Source organism: Amblyomma americanum, chromosome 7 (genome assembly GCF_052857255.1).
Source record: "Amblyomma americanum isolate KBUSLIRL-KWMA chromosome 7, ASM5285725v1, whole genome shotgun sequence".
Taxonomy (NCBI): Eukaryota; Metazoa; Arthropoda; class Arachnida; order Ixodida; family Ixodidae; genus Amblyomma; species Amblyomma americanum.
In genome coordinates this window covers 94,980,057-94,995,695 of record NC_135503.1, presented here as the reverse complement: position 1 = coordinate 94,995,695, position 15,639 = coordinate 94,980,057, and the positions used below count along the sequence as shown (strand labels likewise).

At 45.3% G+C, this 15,639-nt stretch overlaps 1 protein-coding gene across 3 annotated transcripts in view; it reads left to right on the top strand.

The window, feature by feature from the left end:
* Positions 1–15,639, top strand: part of LOC144099419 (cytochrome P450 3A14-like) — a 91,349-nt gene that overhangs the window by 24,405 nt on the left and 51,305 nt on the right. For all 3 annotated transcript variants that reach the window (XM_077632711.1, XM_077632710.1, XM_077632712.1), the window contains exons 2-5: positions 1,102–1,198; positions 2,177–2,229; positions 12,739–12,835; positions 14,564–14,689. In XM_077632711.1, the coding sequence (XP_077488837.1) occupies positions 1,102–1,198; positions 2,177–2,229; positions 12,739–12,835; positions 14,564–14,689 (373 nt within the window). The remainder of the gene's footprint in view (positions 1–1,101; positions 1,199–2,176; positions 2,230–12,738; positions 12,836–14,563; positions 14,690–15,639) is intronic.

Genomic DNA, 15,639 nt, shown 5'->3' with positions numbered 1-15,639 from the left:
GACTATAGCTTTGATATTTACTCCGACGCTGACACCAATGCTATTCGTCTTTGAGGACGTCGCTTGCATAGCTACTGGCTCGCTGCTTTGGTTCAGTGGCGCATAATGTTCGGGTTCTGATATCAAAGCTGCGTGTTCGATTGAGACCGCGGCTGCCGTATTCGATGGCCACGCATCCCTACTCAAAGTTTCCATATGAGGAGTTCCATAATTTCATATGTTTTCATACAAAATTTTATGAATTCAGTATAGATAGTATGCAGTCGATATCGGCTAAATATAACTGAAGCACGTAAGGAAACTTACGGACTCTAAATATATTTTATGGAAATGACTTGGAATGCTTACGGAATTCATACAGAGAAGATACGGATTTTCATATACATTTCTATATCTTATGTAGTCTGTATACCAATAATCTCAATGTATACCAATAATCCGTGTACTGTGCGATGTCAGTGCACGTAAAAGAACCCCAGGTGGTCGAAATTTCCGGAGCCCTTCACTACGGCGTCCCTCATAGCCTGAGTCGCTTTGGGACGTTAAACCCCCATAAACCAAACCAAACCAATAATCCCACACGAGTGGCTCGTATATAACGTTTCAGTAGGGATTCGAAGGACATCCCTATATGTAGTCTAAGCTAAGGAACCTCATGCTGCGGAGATTATTTCGGAGCCCTTCACCACGGCTTGCGTGAAAGTCCAGATTATTATTTGCTACAATAAAATTATAAATAAATAAATAAATAAATAAATAAATCAGTTTTTAACTCTTCAACCAATAATACAACTACTATAAAGAGATCCACTTTGTAGTATTGGCTACAATGTTTTCCTCTGCTAGCGTGACCTACAGCGAGTAAACAAAAGCGCAATGCCTGTTTGCTGCAGGTTTTCTAGTGCAGGAGGCTTGTTTCTTCATCATGTGCGTTCCCAAGACATGAAGGAAGAAAGATGCGCCGTTTCTGAACTCCTGTCCCGAGCCCCATGCAGACTCATAAGCCCAGCAGTGTTCCGCTGACTGAGTGTCACGAAAATCTTCTGGCCCTTTTTACTTTGGTGTTGGCAGCACGCCCGTTCAAGATTTTCTCCGTTTCAGGTGGCGATGGAGACACTTCTCGTACTTCAGGAGGATTGGAATCCCTGGACCGAAGCCCAGCCTGATTTGGGGCAACATCATGGAGTACCATGCCACGGTGAGAACCCGGCGCAATGTTTGTGTACATCGAGACCGGAGGAGGGCAGAAATTTCACTCGCTCTACAATGAAAACATATAATTTGTAGAAGGATCTTGCGTCGATGGTTGGGATCACACAGGTTGAGCTGAAGGTAACGAAAAGAAGAAGGAAACATAAGCATACTCATGCAAGCAAAACATGTTCGAAGTCACTGAAATTTTATCCTGTTGGCTTATCATTCGTTCTGCCTCTATTTCCGGCTGATGGTCCTAACTATAGGAATATTACCACGCCTGATACCCTGCGCCAAGTTGTGAGTGTCTGGGATGAGGTCCAAGGCAGCTGTCACTGTCTCTTTTTCACCCTAGAAGCGAGGTAAAAATGTGTCACGGTTTTATGCCGGTACCTTAGCTTCTGTTTTATAGCTGGAGCTGCACTTTAAGATAATGTTAAAACAATTATGTGATCGTGCTTGTATGATTTTATCATTTCGTATTCCCTTTGATACCGGCTGACCAATGATGTGCGGCGCAAAAGCGTTCCGCGAGGTGGGCTCTTCGAGTAGACGAGGGAAAGGTACCGTTAGTTCTTAATTTCTATAACTGTTTCTTTTTTTGTAGACATCCAATGCTCTGAAGATGGTGACCCAAAATTTTACCAATGAAATGGGCGACTTTGTGACTGTTAGTTTATATAAGCTAAATGTGCGCAAGACTGCGTGCGTCCAAGCCTCGTTTCAGCTCCAGTAAGGCACTCATGCAAGAGTGTCGCTATAAGAGTGAACAGGCTTTCGCCGCCGCTCATTCTATCAATAGGCACCGTGTGTGTCTGTGTGAATCGGTAGTGTTCTTACACGCTCGGGTATTTTTGCGAGTGCTAGACCATGTGTATCACCATACTCTCAAGTAGCGCTCCAGGTAGAATGTTACAAGGCTAACATCTCCAGCAATTTCGGAGTCACTCCTCCTTCAACATTCGTGCCTCTGTTTTCGCAGGACCACTACAAGGTGATCGGCAGGTGGATAAAAAAGTACGGTGATATATTTGGGTAAGTGCAAAAAAGAATGTTCATTCTAGATTTTAACCGAAACCAATAAATTGGATTGGAGTCAATCGTATACCGATAGCCTGAGGGTATAGCATTTGTCTCGCTTGTTTGTGGGAGCCACTAGCTTCGAATTCCTATGCCCTCTAAAAAACACTCACTGATTATTAACAGAACGTCCACATACGGAGGAGAACCTGAAATCCGGAAGAGGATATAGACATGGCCGAGACATGAACATACATGGCTGTCAATCTGCTAAGGTGACGAGTGCATCTCAGAGAAAGCGAAACGCAGCACGGCTGGAGACAGTCCTCTAAGGACGTGAGATCAGTGAATGATCTACAATAGGATCACCGCGGCGGCAGCAGTGCACCGCTGAGGAAAATCGATGGGGGGCGGCATAATCCTGAATCTGACGTCCCTACGATGATGATGGTAATGAAGGCTTAACACATGACCACATCCGTGTGATAAGTCGGGCTGTAGAGCGATGGACAGGCATGCTCAGAAATGGGTTCTAATATATTGTGTTCACTGTTTACAGAATTTTGCAGATACTACGGCGCCGATTCTATGCGAAGTGTGAGAGCACTCGCCGTGATACTGACGGCGCATCTCACTATGAACACAACGACGCATTGAGAGTATCACGTGGTGGTTGAGGTTGAGGTGTTGAATGCTACAGGTGGGGTTAGCCTTGCTTTATCTGCCGGCAATTGCTCCACCGCAGCGTCCCTTCGATATTAACAATGCCGCATCTACCCCGCTAAGCGCACAGTCTCTTATAATAGCACAGATTCTCTCCCGCAGTCTCCATCCATGCACACAATCAATCCACACAGTTCACATCACAGTCCACTCCAGAAGTCACCATCTATGCACATATTCAGTCACAGTAGAACATAGGCCATTGTAGTGCCGCACTCCATACACACATTCACTCACAGTACAAAATAGTCCACTCCGTGTCGTTCTTTTACATGCGCGAGATCCGGCGAAAACGAAAATGTATTGCCCACGCTGCAACACGTTCCAAACTCGGCTTTTATGAAGTGCTTCTCTAACTAGTCAGCGGCCCCTGAAGTTGATGGTTGTTTTCAGACACTACGACGCCTAACTTCACGCATCTTTTGGAGCCCCGCGTTGTCTTCCTCGGTGGTCTCGCCGGCAGTCCGTTCTCGGGTGTCCTCGCGTATGTACTGTAGGCTCCGCTAGTTCAAAGTATGCACTGATGATACGTTGTGGCCGACTTTCAGCATCTGTTGTATGCGCTGTTCTTTGGCATCGTCCTACTTCCCTGCGTATCGGCGGGGCTGGGTGGCTGCACGTTAACGTTTCCTTCCGGGAAGCTCTTCTTCTGTGGATGGTAGTCACTTCCGAGGCCCCATATCCTCTTACACGACGAATGCATCAAGTTTGGTACGGAAGAGGCGCAGCACTTGGGCTCCTGCGATCCGACCGGCCACATATGCGTACGCGCAGCGATACTACTAGTCCTTCCGCGGCGACGGAGCTTCGTTGTGAGGCTGTATACACGGCGAAATCTGTGTGAGGTACCTAAGTAATGCTCCGATTAAAAAAAAATGATGACGCTTTTGAGCGGTTGGGCCAGATGCAAATTAGGTGTGACAGCACTTTGGTCTTCACTTCGGTTTCTGTACGAGGATCGATTTTCAATGTCAAGGAGGCTTCAGGGAAAAATCTGCAAAATCGAACTTAAGCTCCGCCGAAAGGGTATGTTGCGATTTGCCGTGATATCGAGCATAGTCAACACCTTGCGGCGGAGCGACGAACCCACCATAGTGTGGATGCCCTCTCACGCTGTCTCTTATCCAGCAGTGCTTGCGCGTGCGCGTGCGCAGACATTCCTTTGTTTCGCGGTTTCAGCGCCCTAATATTTACTGGAGTGCCTCTTACACTCGAATGAAGACAATAGTTGAATATATCTAGTAAGTAATGTTGTGAAACCCAGGTTGCTTCCCCGAGCAGTATCTCGCGACGAATGACTATTGGACAGTTTGCGCGCAATACAATGGGCACACCTTAATGACGGCACAAGGTTACGTGAAATAGGTGGCCTACCTCAAACCATGATCTTCAAGATCACAGAGTGACTGGAAGATTATCAGGGAAATCGGCGATTGGAGGCCTTAATATTGGTGTACAAAAACATGGGACGTGAAAAAACTTCAATGAAAGAAATTCAATAAGAACCCCCAGAAGACAATTGCAGTTCGTCTCCTACAATAAATGTTTCTCGATTCCATTGCAAATCTAGAAAATAAATCTGAAAACGGAAGCCCAGAACCTTTATTTTCTTGTAAACACACAAAAGTGGCTTACCCTTTCCAGTCATTGTCTCAGAAAAGAACTCTTGGCAATCTGCAGTTAGACAGTACTTACAGAGGCAGTTAACTAGGTTGAAGTTTTAAGATCATTTCCTGGTTTTAGGATCACACGAGATCGTCCAAAATCTCAACCAAGAGCTAAACCTTACTGCTTCTGACATCATCGGTTTCGCCGTAGACGTTGAAGAACTTTATTATTCCGCACCACATGACGAATTGTTTAAACCCGTGAGACAGTTCATTGAAAAGACGGGAGTAGTGCCATTTCGTAAATTTTCAGGTTTCAATAGTCATAACTTTCTAACGCTTTTAGAATTTTATCTTCAGAGAACGGCCACCAGTTTTAATGGTCGTTTTTATACCCGAAAGGCTGGCATTTGAAAAGGCTCTTTAGCAGCTCCTATACTATGTTACGCCTTTCTTTGTTTTGTTGATTAGCGCATTCACAATTCACGAAATGGCCTGCATGTTGAAAGAACTTTTAGATACGTCGATGATTACTGGGTGATTATTTGCAATTGGCGTATTTCATCCCTTGGAGGCGCAGTTGCAGAAATTACCACGGCATTTAAAGCAGCAGCAGGAGGTTTAAAATTCAAGTAAGAATTTCTCTGCGCAAAGACCATACAGTCTTTATATCTTAGAATTCCTTTCATAGCTAACCACATCTGTTGGAAGTATAACCCCTGGTCAGAAAAGACCTTCCTCCCTTTTAACAGCGCTCATTATAATATCATAAAACGTGGGATTGCATTGAACTGCATCAACAACGCCTTGGAAAAAACGTGCCCACATCAAATGACCGACAGTGTAAATCAGCAAGTCAAGTGGCTACGCATTCCTGGTTTACCTTATGATTGTATTTCAGCCGTTTGCGAGAGCCTGATGCAGAAAAGAAAGAATTAAAAACCGGAGGAAGAAGAAAAAAAGCAAGAAAGCACTCAAGTAATTTCGTACCTACATAAGATGTCCTACAACCTGAAGAAAATTGCCTGACGATAAAACGTTAACGTTATTTTTTCTTCACCATGCAAGATGACAAAAACTTGCCCAGTGAAAACAAGACAGAAGAAGGTACCAGAAGGCACAAAATTTGTTTATAGCATTCCCCTTATGTGTAAAAAATGTACATTGGCCAAACAGGGTGTTTTTTTTAACGAAAGAGCGCTAGAACACTTAAATCTTGTTAAGTATGGTATAAACGGCCATCTTGCTATACATTGCAATACTTTCAAATGTAAACCAATGTTTAACAAGGCGCAGTTTATGGGTTACGCCAAGGACAAGCTCAGCGTTAAATCATTGAAGCCTTCTTTATTAAGAAAGGTGGTGACATTTGCGCCAGCACGCCTTCACTGCCATTGCTAGGGAATGAAACGGCTTATTTGGAGAAATTTGATTAGATTTTACCTCATGATATCTGAATGTATTTAAACGTCGAGTCTTTTCAAATATAATCAGTTGGAAGTGTGTTACAGTTCTCTATTGTTTTTTCCTGGTCTTCTGTGTGCGGTTTATTTATGCTGTGAATGTAGTCTGCAATATGGATAGCAACCAACTGGCCCAAACCACTGTGCTACTGCACAAAGAGAAGAGAAACATCAACGCTCATTAAAACTACGAATGTTAGCTCTCCTTGCATTCTTATTATTACTTTGCCTGATTACTACTGGTGACACCTATTTGATAGCTTCACAATCCTACAGAATACAGGGTGGATCCTCGCCTCAGGTGTCAAATATAAGCTGAGTTCTCAATCTCCAGCCCTGCGAGCAGGATAAGAATGTTTTAACTCCAAGCTGCCGGGGATATCTACCTTCTCTGACTGAGAAGATACACCGATGTTGTGATACGAAGCCTAAAATGGAAGCTCCGGAGGTTTTCTGGAGCCTACCGGCCAGAATTCACCGAGGTTTTTATTACGACCAGTTGGAGGGGGTTTCCAGCCACTTTACCTGTAACGGGCAGGGAAGTCTCGAAATTTGTAAACAGGCAAACTTTTACAGCCTATCGTGAACAGCTCGTTCCTGGAGTACTGAAGGAGGTCTGCATCAGCGCAAGATGGGATCGCCTCTTTAGGTTGCTTCAAGGTAGAGAAGGCTTCAGACAAACATCCGCGAAATCGCTAAGTGCAGGCTTAAGTGCTAATGCATTCTGTATAGCTAGCTATACTCTAATACAACTCAATAACGAAACAGCAAATACAACTCAAACAAGGCCTTCCCGCCAAGGCTGTCGACCGACTCCCATGATGTCGTGGTTAATCCCCTTGGACCTGCCAGCGTGATATGGCAGGGAGTGGCAGAACAAAAATAGATCAATCGCGGAATTGTGAGAATTGGTCTGTGCCATTGGCTGGAGGACCTCCTTTGAGGTGCTTCTAACGCTTCTTTCTTTAGTTCTACCCGACTGTAGTCAATTTTCACCTGGTCTATTCAACCGCAGGGAAGCATGAGTAGTGCGCCGTGTTCGGTTACCATTCGAGTAACTTAGCATTGTCAGTAGAAAAACCTTCATGCACCCATTCCATTGCGCTTGTCTTTCGTGCCATCGGTCAGAGCGGTAAACAATTGATGAACAATTAGAAGCGAAACCTTGTCCACTGGTGAAATCCCTCTTTCTCCCAACGTTGAAGGGGGTCGTAGCGGGCTGGCAGCACTCATGCTGGAAGGTACCAGTGGATAATATGTTGCTTCCTTTATCGCCTTCGACTGCTGGAATATTACAGTTCCTCCTGGATGAATGTTGAGGTTCCCACAGAATGGAAGCTGGAGAAAATTTCGCCTGTTTTGAAACCTTGTAGGTAGCCAATAAGCTACACGTACTTCCGGCCTACTGAGCTCCGTAGGTAATCTTATGAAGCGAATGATCTGCAAGCGCATCACTTGGTTCCTCGAAACCCGAAATTAGAATACCGAAGAAATGAACGAGATTCATCGAAATAAGTCTGCGACTGATAATGTCATCGCCCTCGTCTCGTCACTTGAAGAGGTCCTCCATGCTGAGTATACCGGGATATCTGTTTTCCTTTACATCAAGGCTGCTTTTGACTTTTTTTCACCATGCGATTATCGCAGCCTTGGCTAGCCTTGGCCTCAAAGGAAAGCTATAGAAATGAATTGGACACTATATAAATAAGGACAAATTTTTATGAGTGCCCGAGATGGCCCAACACTGTTTCACGCAGTGTAGAGAAGCGTACCTCAGGCAGCGGTGCTCAACGCGGTCCTGTTCAATATTACCCTTATACACATAACATGAAACCTTCCGCCAAGAGTGCGCATAAAGATTTATGCACACATCTGCAGCCGGAACGCGTCACGTTCACGCTATATCACCCAGCAACGTCTTCAGAGAGCGTTACTGCACACCTAGATGTACCTGGCCTAATGAGTTCTTCGTATCTTGCCAGAAAAGTGTTGACATGGCTTTTACAAGAAAAATGATGACGAGATATCCGCTCCTCCTAGGGGCACGGTCACTACCTGCTGTATGATCACAGCGATTTCCAGGTGGTGAGATAGACTGGAATGTCTCGTGGCCAACTGAGATAAAAAACTTCAAAGATCGCTGCAGCATCGCAAGTTTTCATGCTTATGGCGGGAACACGGTGGGGCAGCAACCGCCGTTCAATGGTTCTGCTTGAAAAAGCCTACGTTGAAGGAACCTTGCGTTATTGTCTACCGATGCTTCAAAGATTATATCCAACAAGCAAGAAGGTTCTCGAGGCCACGTGGACCAACTGCTTGCGGATATGCCTTGGCCTCCCAAGGTATTCCTCTGCATAAGGAACAGTAGCGGAAGCAGGCTGTCTCCCACTAGATATGATTGCTGCCCAAGACACTATGCGCACCCACCTCCGCCATATCTTAAATGGGAAGGAGCACTTCCTAGAGAGTGCCCACCTAACTCACTGTAACTATGGCTTTGGCCAAGTGTGCAGCTCCTGCCCCTCCCCACTATTAATCAGCCACAGAAGCTACTACCTTTCTCCTTCCCCCATGGAAGTCTCACCTCTAAAGGTGAAGTTCATTCCAGGTGTGAACGCAAACACTCGCATGCCACAGCCAGCTCTACTGCAAGCTACACTAGCCTACTTAACCGATGAATATACGCAGCACACTCACATGTTCACCGACGGTTCAACTACTCACAAAACCTCGTCCTGTGCCCTTTCTGTGCTCTCTCGAAGCCATGCCCTTCCTTACCGGCTGCAGCGGAAGACATCCTCTACGACAGCTGAGCTTCACGGCATAAAGAAGCTGTTTCCTATATTCTGTGCTAATCCCCCCACCGATGAGTTATATTTACAGACTCCAAAGCATCCCTGCAGATCCTGCCCATTCTGCTGAAGAACACCGGCCCATTTCCCTTGACATCAGGTATATACATCATTTGGCTGTTGTTGCTGGCCACCGAATAACATTTCAGTGGCATTCTAGCCAATGAAAATGCAGATGAAGCGGCGGATATAGGCCACCAACATCGGCGATACATTCAAACATTCACGAAATCTGATGCTTCCCAAATGGCTAAAAGATTTTCTTTTGAAGAAACATATCGGCTCTGGAGCTTGCCGAAACATCACTACCAATTTCTGTACTGAGTCGACCCACACTACAGATCCAGACTCCCACCCAGAATTCCTCGCCATCTAGAATATTTTTTCTTTGTTTTCATCACGATTTGTTTTCATGGACAGCTCGCTTCATTGGCATTTGCTTGGGATCTTGTGCCCACAGTAACAAGGCATGACTGTATTGCTTGTGTTATGTGACATTGAAACTGATTCTCTTACAGAGGACTGCAAATGTTGATATTTTAAAATTTTTGTTTGTGGGTCATTATGAATATGCCTGCACAGTATCTCCGTGCTATACAGCAGCATATGAGATATCTATTTGAGGGAAGCTGCACTGCACTTATTGTGATAAAGTTGGTTGGAGCTCTTCTGCAGAAGATTGATCAGCTCTGGGTGTACCAGTGAGTGCAAGAGCCCTCTATGCGAGGAACTTTTCTAGGTTTTAGAGAAGCTTGCAGTGCATAGCTTGTATTGTCTGATACATCTTTTACTATGCCATCTAGATTATGTTGATTGCGTATTGTTGTTTTGTGAATTAAATTACTGCACATATTTACATACATGTGCAAATATTTGCCTATTATTTTAGTAAAAAATGGCTTGAAAGTTTTTGGCAGCTCACCTCGCATATGTTCGTGCTAATTGTGATTAGAATATGTATTTCATAATATAGTTCTTGAAAATTTTTTATATGCATTAATAAAGTGCCCTATTTCTTGTAATGATCATTTATTGTAGACACATTTTACTGAGCAATATAAGCTTCAACCTCTAGTAACAGTTGCACGAGCACAGCGTGGAATTGCAACCTGTTGCATGACTGCTGGAGTGCTTTCAACATCAGCATGTTTTAGTTTTGCCATGCAGTGGTGTACAAGCTCATTCTCAAAATGAATAATAACTTGCAGACACCAAGTAGTTTGCTTGCATCATGCTGCCTTTATAATTGCATTTCATTTGTCCTTAGAGGTATTCTGTATGACCAAACGGTTACATATGTGCATATATATGTGCACGTGTATATCTGTGAATCACATTCGCAGATAGTTCACACTAAATAATTGCCGAATACATCACCTACAGAGCCTTGCAGACCTAGAAGGAGTTTAAAGGGGCCAGATCGATGACCAAATTAGTGAACAAAAAGTATGAAAAATAGTCTAGAAAATGCTAAGGAGATGGAGCTCATGCTGCAAATTCCTTACCGCGAGGAATTGTTTCTTGATGTGACAGACACTTCTGTCGCTCGAAAACTAGTGTCTAGCTACATGCAGTGTCTGTAACGTCGACAATTAAATTCTATACAACATGAATACAGGCATCAGTACAGTCTGTCGCGCGACACCAAGCTGGAACCCACGACAGGTGCTTTCTTCGCGCGACAGAAGGTGCGCAAGGAGTCTGTCGCAAGAAAGAAGCCACGACAGACAGCTTCGTCGCGCGGTATAAGCCACTACAGGTACTTCTGTCGCGTGGCAGAAGCCACGACAGATACCTCTGTCGTGCGACAGAGCCCACGATAGGTGATGAACGCGCGACAGAACCCACGACAGCGTCTCTGTCGCGAGACAGAACCCACGACAGCGTCTCTGTCGCGAGACAGAACCCACGACAGATGCCTCTGTCGTGAGACAAAACCCACGACAGGTGCCTCTGTCGCGAGACAGAATCCACGACAGGCGCCTCTGTCTTGCGAGAGCCTCTGTCTTGCGAGAGTCTTGCGACAGACTACACGACAGGTCTCTCTGTCGCACGACAGAAATTTCTGTCGTGTTTTTCGATCGGGCGGGAAACCTTTTATCACCGACTTTGCCTCAACGCAGCATTTACAAACGTCTTGCGATACCGTTTCGGTCAAATTAGCAGCCCGAATTGTGACAACTGCAGCTCGAACGAAACTCTATAACATATCCTGCTTGAGTGCCCTGCGTATGCTGACGAGCGTGCACACTATGAACATTGCATGGAGCTCTTTCCAGTGCCTCTAACAAGGGACAGTGTTTAAGGTTCCGTAGCCTGCTCTAGGCAACAGTGACATGAAATGTACTTTTTTTAGGGTACCCACCAAGCCAATTTGTCGGGTACTCACTGGATTTATAACGGGTACAAGATATCCCCCGGCCAGGTGCTCGGCTCTTCTGGGGTGAGATGCTTTGGGAAAGGGTCTTGCATCAAACCTTTGAAAAAGGCCCACAAATTGGGCTTCTACCGCACGAGCCGGATTTAAGGTTGCTCGACGGTGGAGCTTATCTCTGATCGGCCAAGTCACCGGTTTGGCCCAGGACCATTTTCTCAAGCACCTCACCCTAGAAGAGCCGAGCGCTAGGCCGGGGGAAACCTTGTACCTATTAAAAAATGGGTGGGCACCCGGCGGTACTGGGGATCGAGTCCAGCACCTCCTGAATGCGAAGCGGATGCTCTACCACAACGCCATTTTTTTATATATATTGCCTGCACAAGGCCACTTCTGATGTTTCGGAAATGCGCACATGTTGTAATAGTCAGCAAATAGTTTGGGAATGAATTGTAAGTTAAAGCCTGTGTCCTACAGGCATTACCCAAAATGAAGTGTCATGTTTGAGCGTACATGACACGTAAGAGTGAACGCTGAAAGGCAAATGAGAGCAGAACAACAATGACCGCAAAAGCTTGAGGCAAACTTTCTATTTAAGCCAGAGATGCGGACGGGACTTGGACGAGTGGCAGTCCAAGGAGACATATTCGCTGCCTGCGCTCCGGACGCAGGCCCTCTTCTCTTTGGGCGCGTCATTAGTTTTCTGCGAGAATAAATCGGCCAATCTATTGCCATTTCTAGAAACCACATTACGTTCCAATGTGAAACATGGAGAAAACAGTTTGAGGATTCCAAGATGGCGGAAACTCTCGCCATGAATTTAGGCTTTAGTAATGCGACGAATGCCATGTTTAGATCACGCTTATTAGCATTACCATATAGGGATATCGGGGCATCCTTACAGACAAATGGCGACGTGCCACTGCCGGAGGATGTTCGGATGTAAAACTTCACCGTTATTCTTTTGCTAGATGGTAATGTTGTCACTGAAATAAATGACAGGCTAGTAGTTCGTAACATCGCCATGCCTAAGCACCTCGACTAAGACGTAATAGAAATTATGGAAAGTTCAATTTTTTGTGGTGTTGATAGCAGCCGTTGCGGGTGGTAGCAGCAATATCGGTAATGTTAGGTACCAGTATGGCAGTAGTAGTATTGGAGTAATAGTAGCATTACTACTACTTTTCTTCGTTCTTGCGGGGTTGGTGAGATTAATACTTTATCCGGCCGTGATAGAGTGGAGTAGCTGTAGGTGCCACTTCTGGAACCTGGAGTACGATGGGAAGCCGTGGATTTTTATCTCAACAAAGCAGTCGGCATGCGACAACTTAGAAAGTTTTTGGCAGTCACACCTTATCACACCTCTCTTTTAGTTCAGGAAACTTGAGTTTGCTCTTTAATATAAAACCAACACATATGCTCATCTGATTTGTTCCACAGTTATGTCGTTCACACAATTGCGGCGAGTGACGCAGTTGTGATGGATGTTTCCAATTTCCTCGCAGCTTCTATGACGGGGACGTGCCATTTGTCGTGACGATGGACCTGGACTTAATAGAGACGGTCAACATACGCCACTTCAAGAACTTCATGAGTCGAGGGGTGAGTGGAGTGGTGAGAAGTGGAACGCAACGTTGTAAAGCTACCTGTTTTATACCCCATTGCCTATCGCGCTGAATTAACTGGAGGTGATTTGCTATACGCCAATAACCGGTGACACACAGTGTGTAGACTTTTGAGGAAGGCGCTTGTTATGCGAAAACAACTTCTAAGCTAAGTGTAATAGACGTACATGAAATGAGAGGTATGCCACAATTCTTCAAGTACATAACCTCACAGCCACGTCGGGTTTTGACGTTTTTACAGGTGGAAGCAAAATTTCCTAATCGGAAGGCAAGTAGTGCAAAACAAGCTTCAAAAGCGAAACTACTAAGCGCCCCTTGGGGTGTCAGTCGTCGGTTAGCTAAACGAAGTTGTCTTTTTTAACGATCGCAGCATAATATAAGGTAGTGCCTAAACCCGGGATATTCGCCGGGACCAAGCGAAAGCAACTACCTGGATATGACGGCGGCGAATAACGAAGAAAAACCTAGTTTCTACTGCGAAGCATCTGCCCAGTGATACCGAGCGCAGCGACATATGGAACGACACCAGGCGATGAGACCACCATCTTTCGCGGAGCCGTGTGGCGAGATGCTCGCGGAGTACAGTTCAATAGAAATCATTACGGATAACCTCAAGGCACTCCTCGGGCGGCGCGGCAGTGCACGCTCCCGATAGAGAACATTAGTGAACATCTGTGCATATATTGAGGAGGCGAGCCTGACGCCCCACTTGGTGATCGCCACGTAGTGCACGCCTGACATATGTGCTGCTTTGGACAATGTATGGCCGGGCGGCTCACCCCGGCCGCTTGTGGAGGGCGTTGCCAGCGCGATCCATTACCGACAGGACTCTACGTGCGTGCGGCTTTGGACGTAGTGTTTCTAAAAATAACTTCTTTATTCTTCCTTCTTTTTTTAGCAGAAAAGCGCTTCATGTCGCTGCCTAGCAAGAGAAAGAACGAAGCCGACCAAATCACCATACCCTTTCAAGGACTCTAGACCAGAGCAGCAGACCACAGAAGCCTTCTAGCGCGGACGGCCAGAGAATATCTTGAGCACCTTCGAACTGTTGAGGTTCAGAACGAGCTTCAAGGAGAAACGACCAAGGAATGCGTCTTGATTCTTCTTCTTGACAGCCTTCAACCGCGGAAGCAGTGGAGATCTCAAGACAAACTGTTTCAGGGAAGAGACGGCAAAGTGCGATCGTCACTTTTGAGATTAACTGTAACATCAGTCTTTATGCGACCAACACAACTCTTGTACGGTCTGGCGTTAGCGTGAAGCAAAAAAATGACCGAAGTCATTTAGGGGTGGGGGATGGGGGAGGGGGTTGAAGGAATGTGTTGAGGAACCGAAAGGGAAGCAATACCGCCTCGAGCTGCAGAGCCAACTAAGCAAGCTTCGGAAATGAAACGACATAGTGCACCGCTCAGCGATGTGCATGGTTTCTTTTTAACTAACACGACATATTACTCAATCTCGGACAGCAATCGATAATGCAGTTATGCTTCGCATTGCTTTGGGGCTTTCAGAAGTGTTGATGTTTTTGTAGGCATTATAAAATCACACATACGCAGAGGGGGGACTGGCCATGTGTTTTCTTCCTTTCGCTGTCAATGCTGTTTGTTATCCTAGCACGCATTCCTGCCACAGAGAGAGGTGCCTCATGAAGGGGCCTCAAGTGACAAAAGGGGGCCTGAAAACAAAACTTTCTCCCCTTCTTTAGCTCACCATGATGGTGGAAAAAATGCACCCCTTCTTGGGCAAGTCGATCATATACGTGGACGGCTGCCAGTGGAAGAGTATCAGGAACACATTGGCCAGAGGCTTCAGCGCGGCCAAACTAAAGCTGGTATGTTCTGTTCCTACACTCTACATGCTGTAAACTGATGCCAGTTTAAAATGCTGTGGCTATTGTGCTGTATAGGCATGTGGTCGTCACGTGCTGCGGTTGTCATCTAATCAGTTATTGCTCAAAGCCGGAGGCCTCGCTGTGTTTTAGCTTCATATGAATAAAAAAACACCAGGGAATCACGGGAACGAACTGGCGAAAACGCTGCCCTTTTAATAGTGCAGAAGTAAGGCCAACTCAACATGCAAAGCGAACGCAACAAATATTCAAAGCTAAACAAGAAGGCTACCCGCTTAATTGACCCTAACGAATTTAAAATTTCTCGCTGTGAGACAGACTCGACAGATGGTGTTCTCTAATGTAACGATATTTAGTTACAGGTTTTATTTTTTTTTGTAACTGAAGCTGCAGCTTCTCTGAAGTGGATGTTGCGGGTCACCAAGTTGTATAAAGGAGGCTTTCTTTAGCAGCTCCCCCATTTTTATATGCGGTCGGCGGAGAAGTAAACATATGCAGTCTTATTTAATAAATCTGGGTAAAAAAGATTCAGTAATTCAAATTATTTATTTATTTATTTATTTATTTATTCATTCAATTATCTGTTCTGAACATACAGGGCCTGCTGCAGGAGCAGAGGCTAAAGGCTACAATGCCTGATGAGGCCTGTGTCCCTCTGCAGACGGGCGGAGCGAGTAACATACGGCGCCCTGTACTATTTGCAGTTGTGTCTCTCCTTAGGTATGAAAAGAGTACTGTCAGAGCAAGAAGTTTCATTAACTCAACCTTAGGTTTTATAAAATGTTTAAAGCAAATTTTTTTTCCTGTCCAAGCTTCTGCAGATTTTCGCGTTCAGGAACGCGACGACATGAAAGTTACAAGTGGGCTCTTAGCTTCAAAAATTCTTCGGCCTTATTTCAAACGCTGCTTTGAAAATATGTAACAAAACTCGG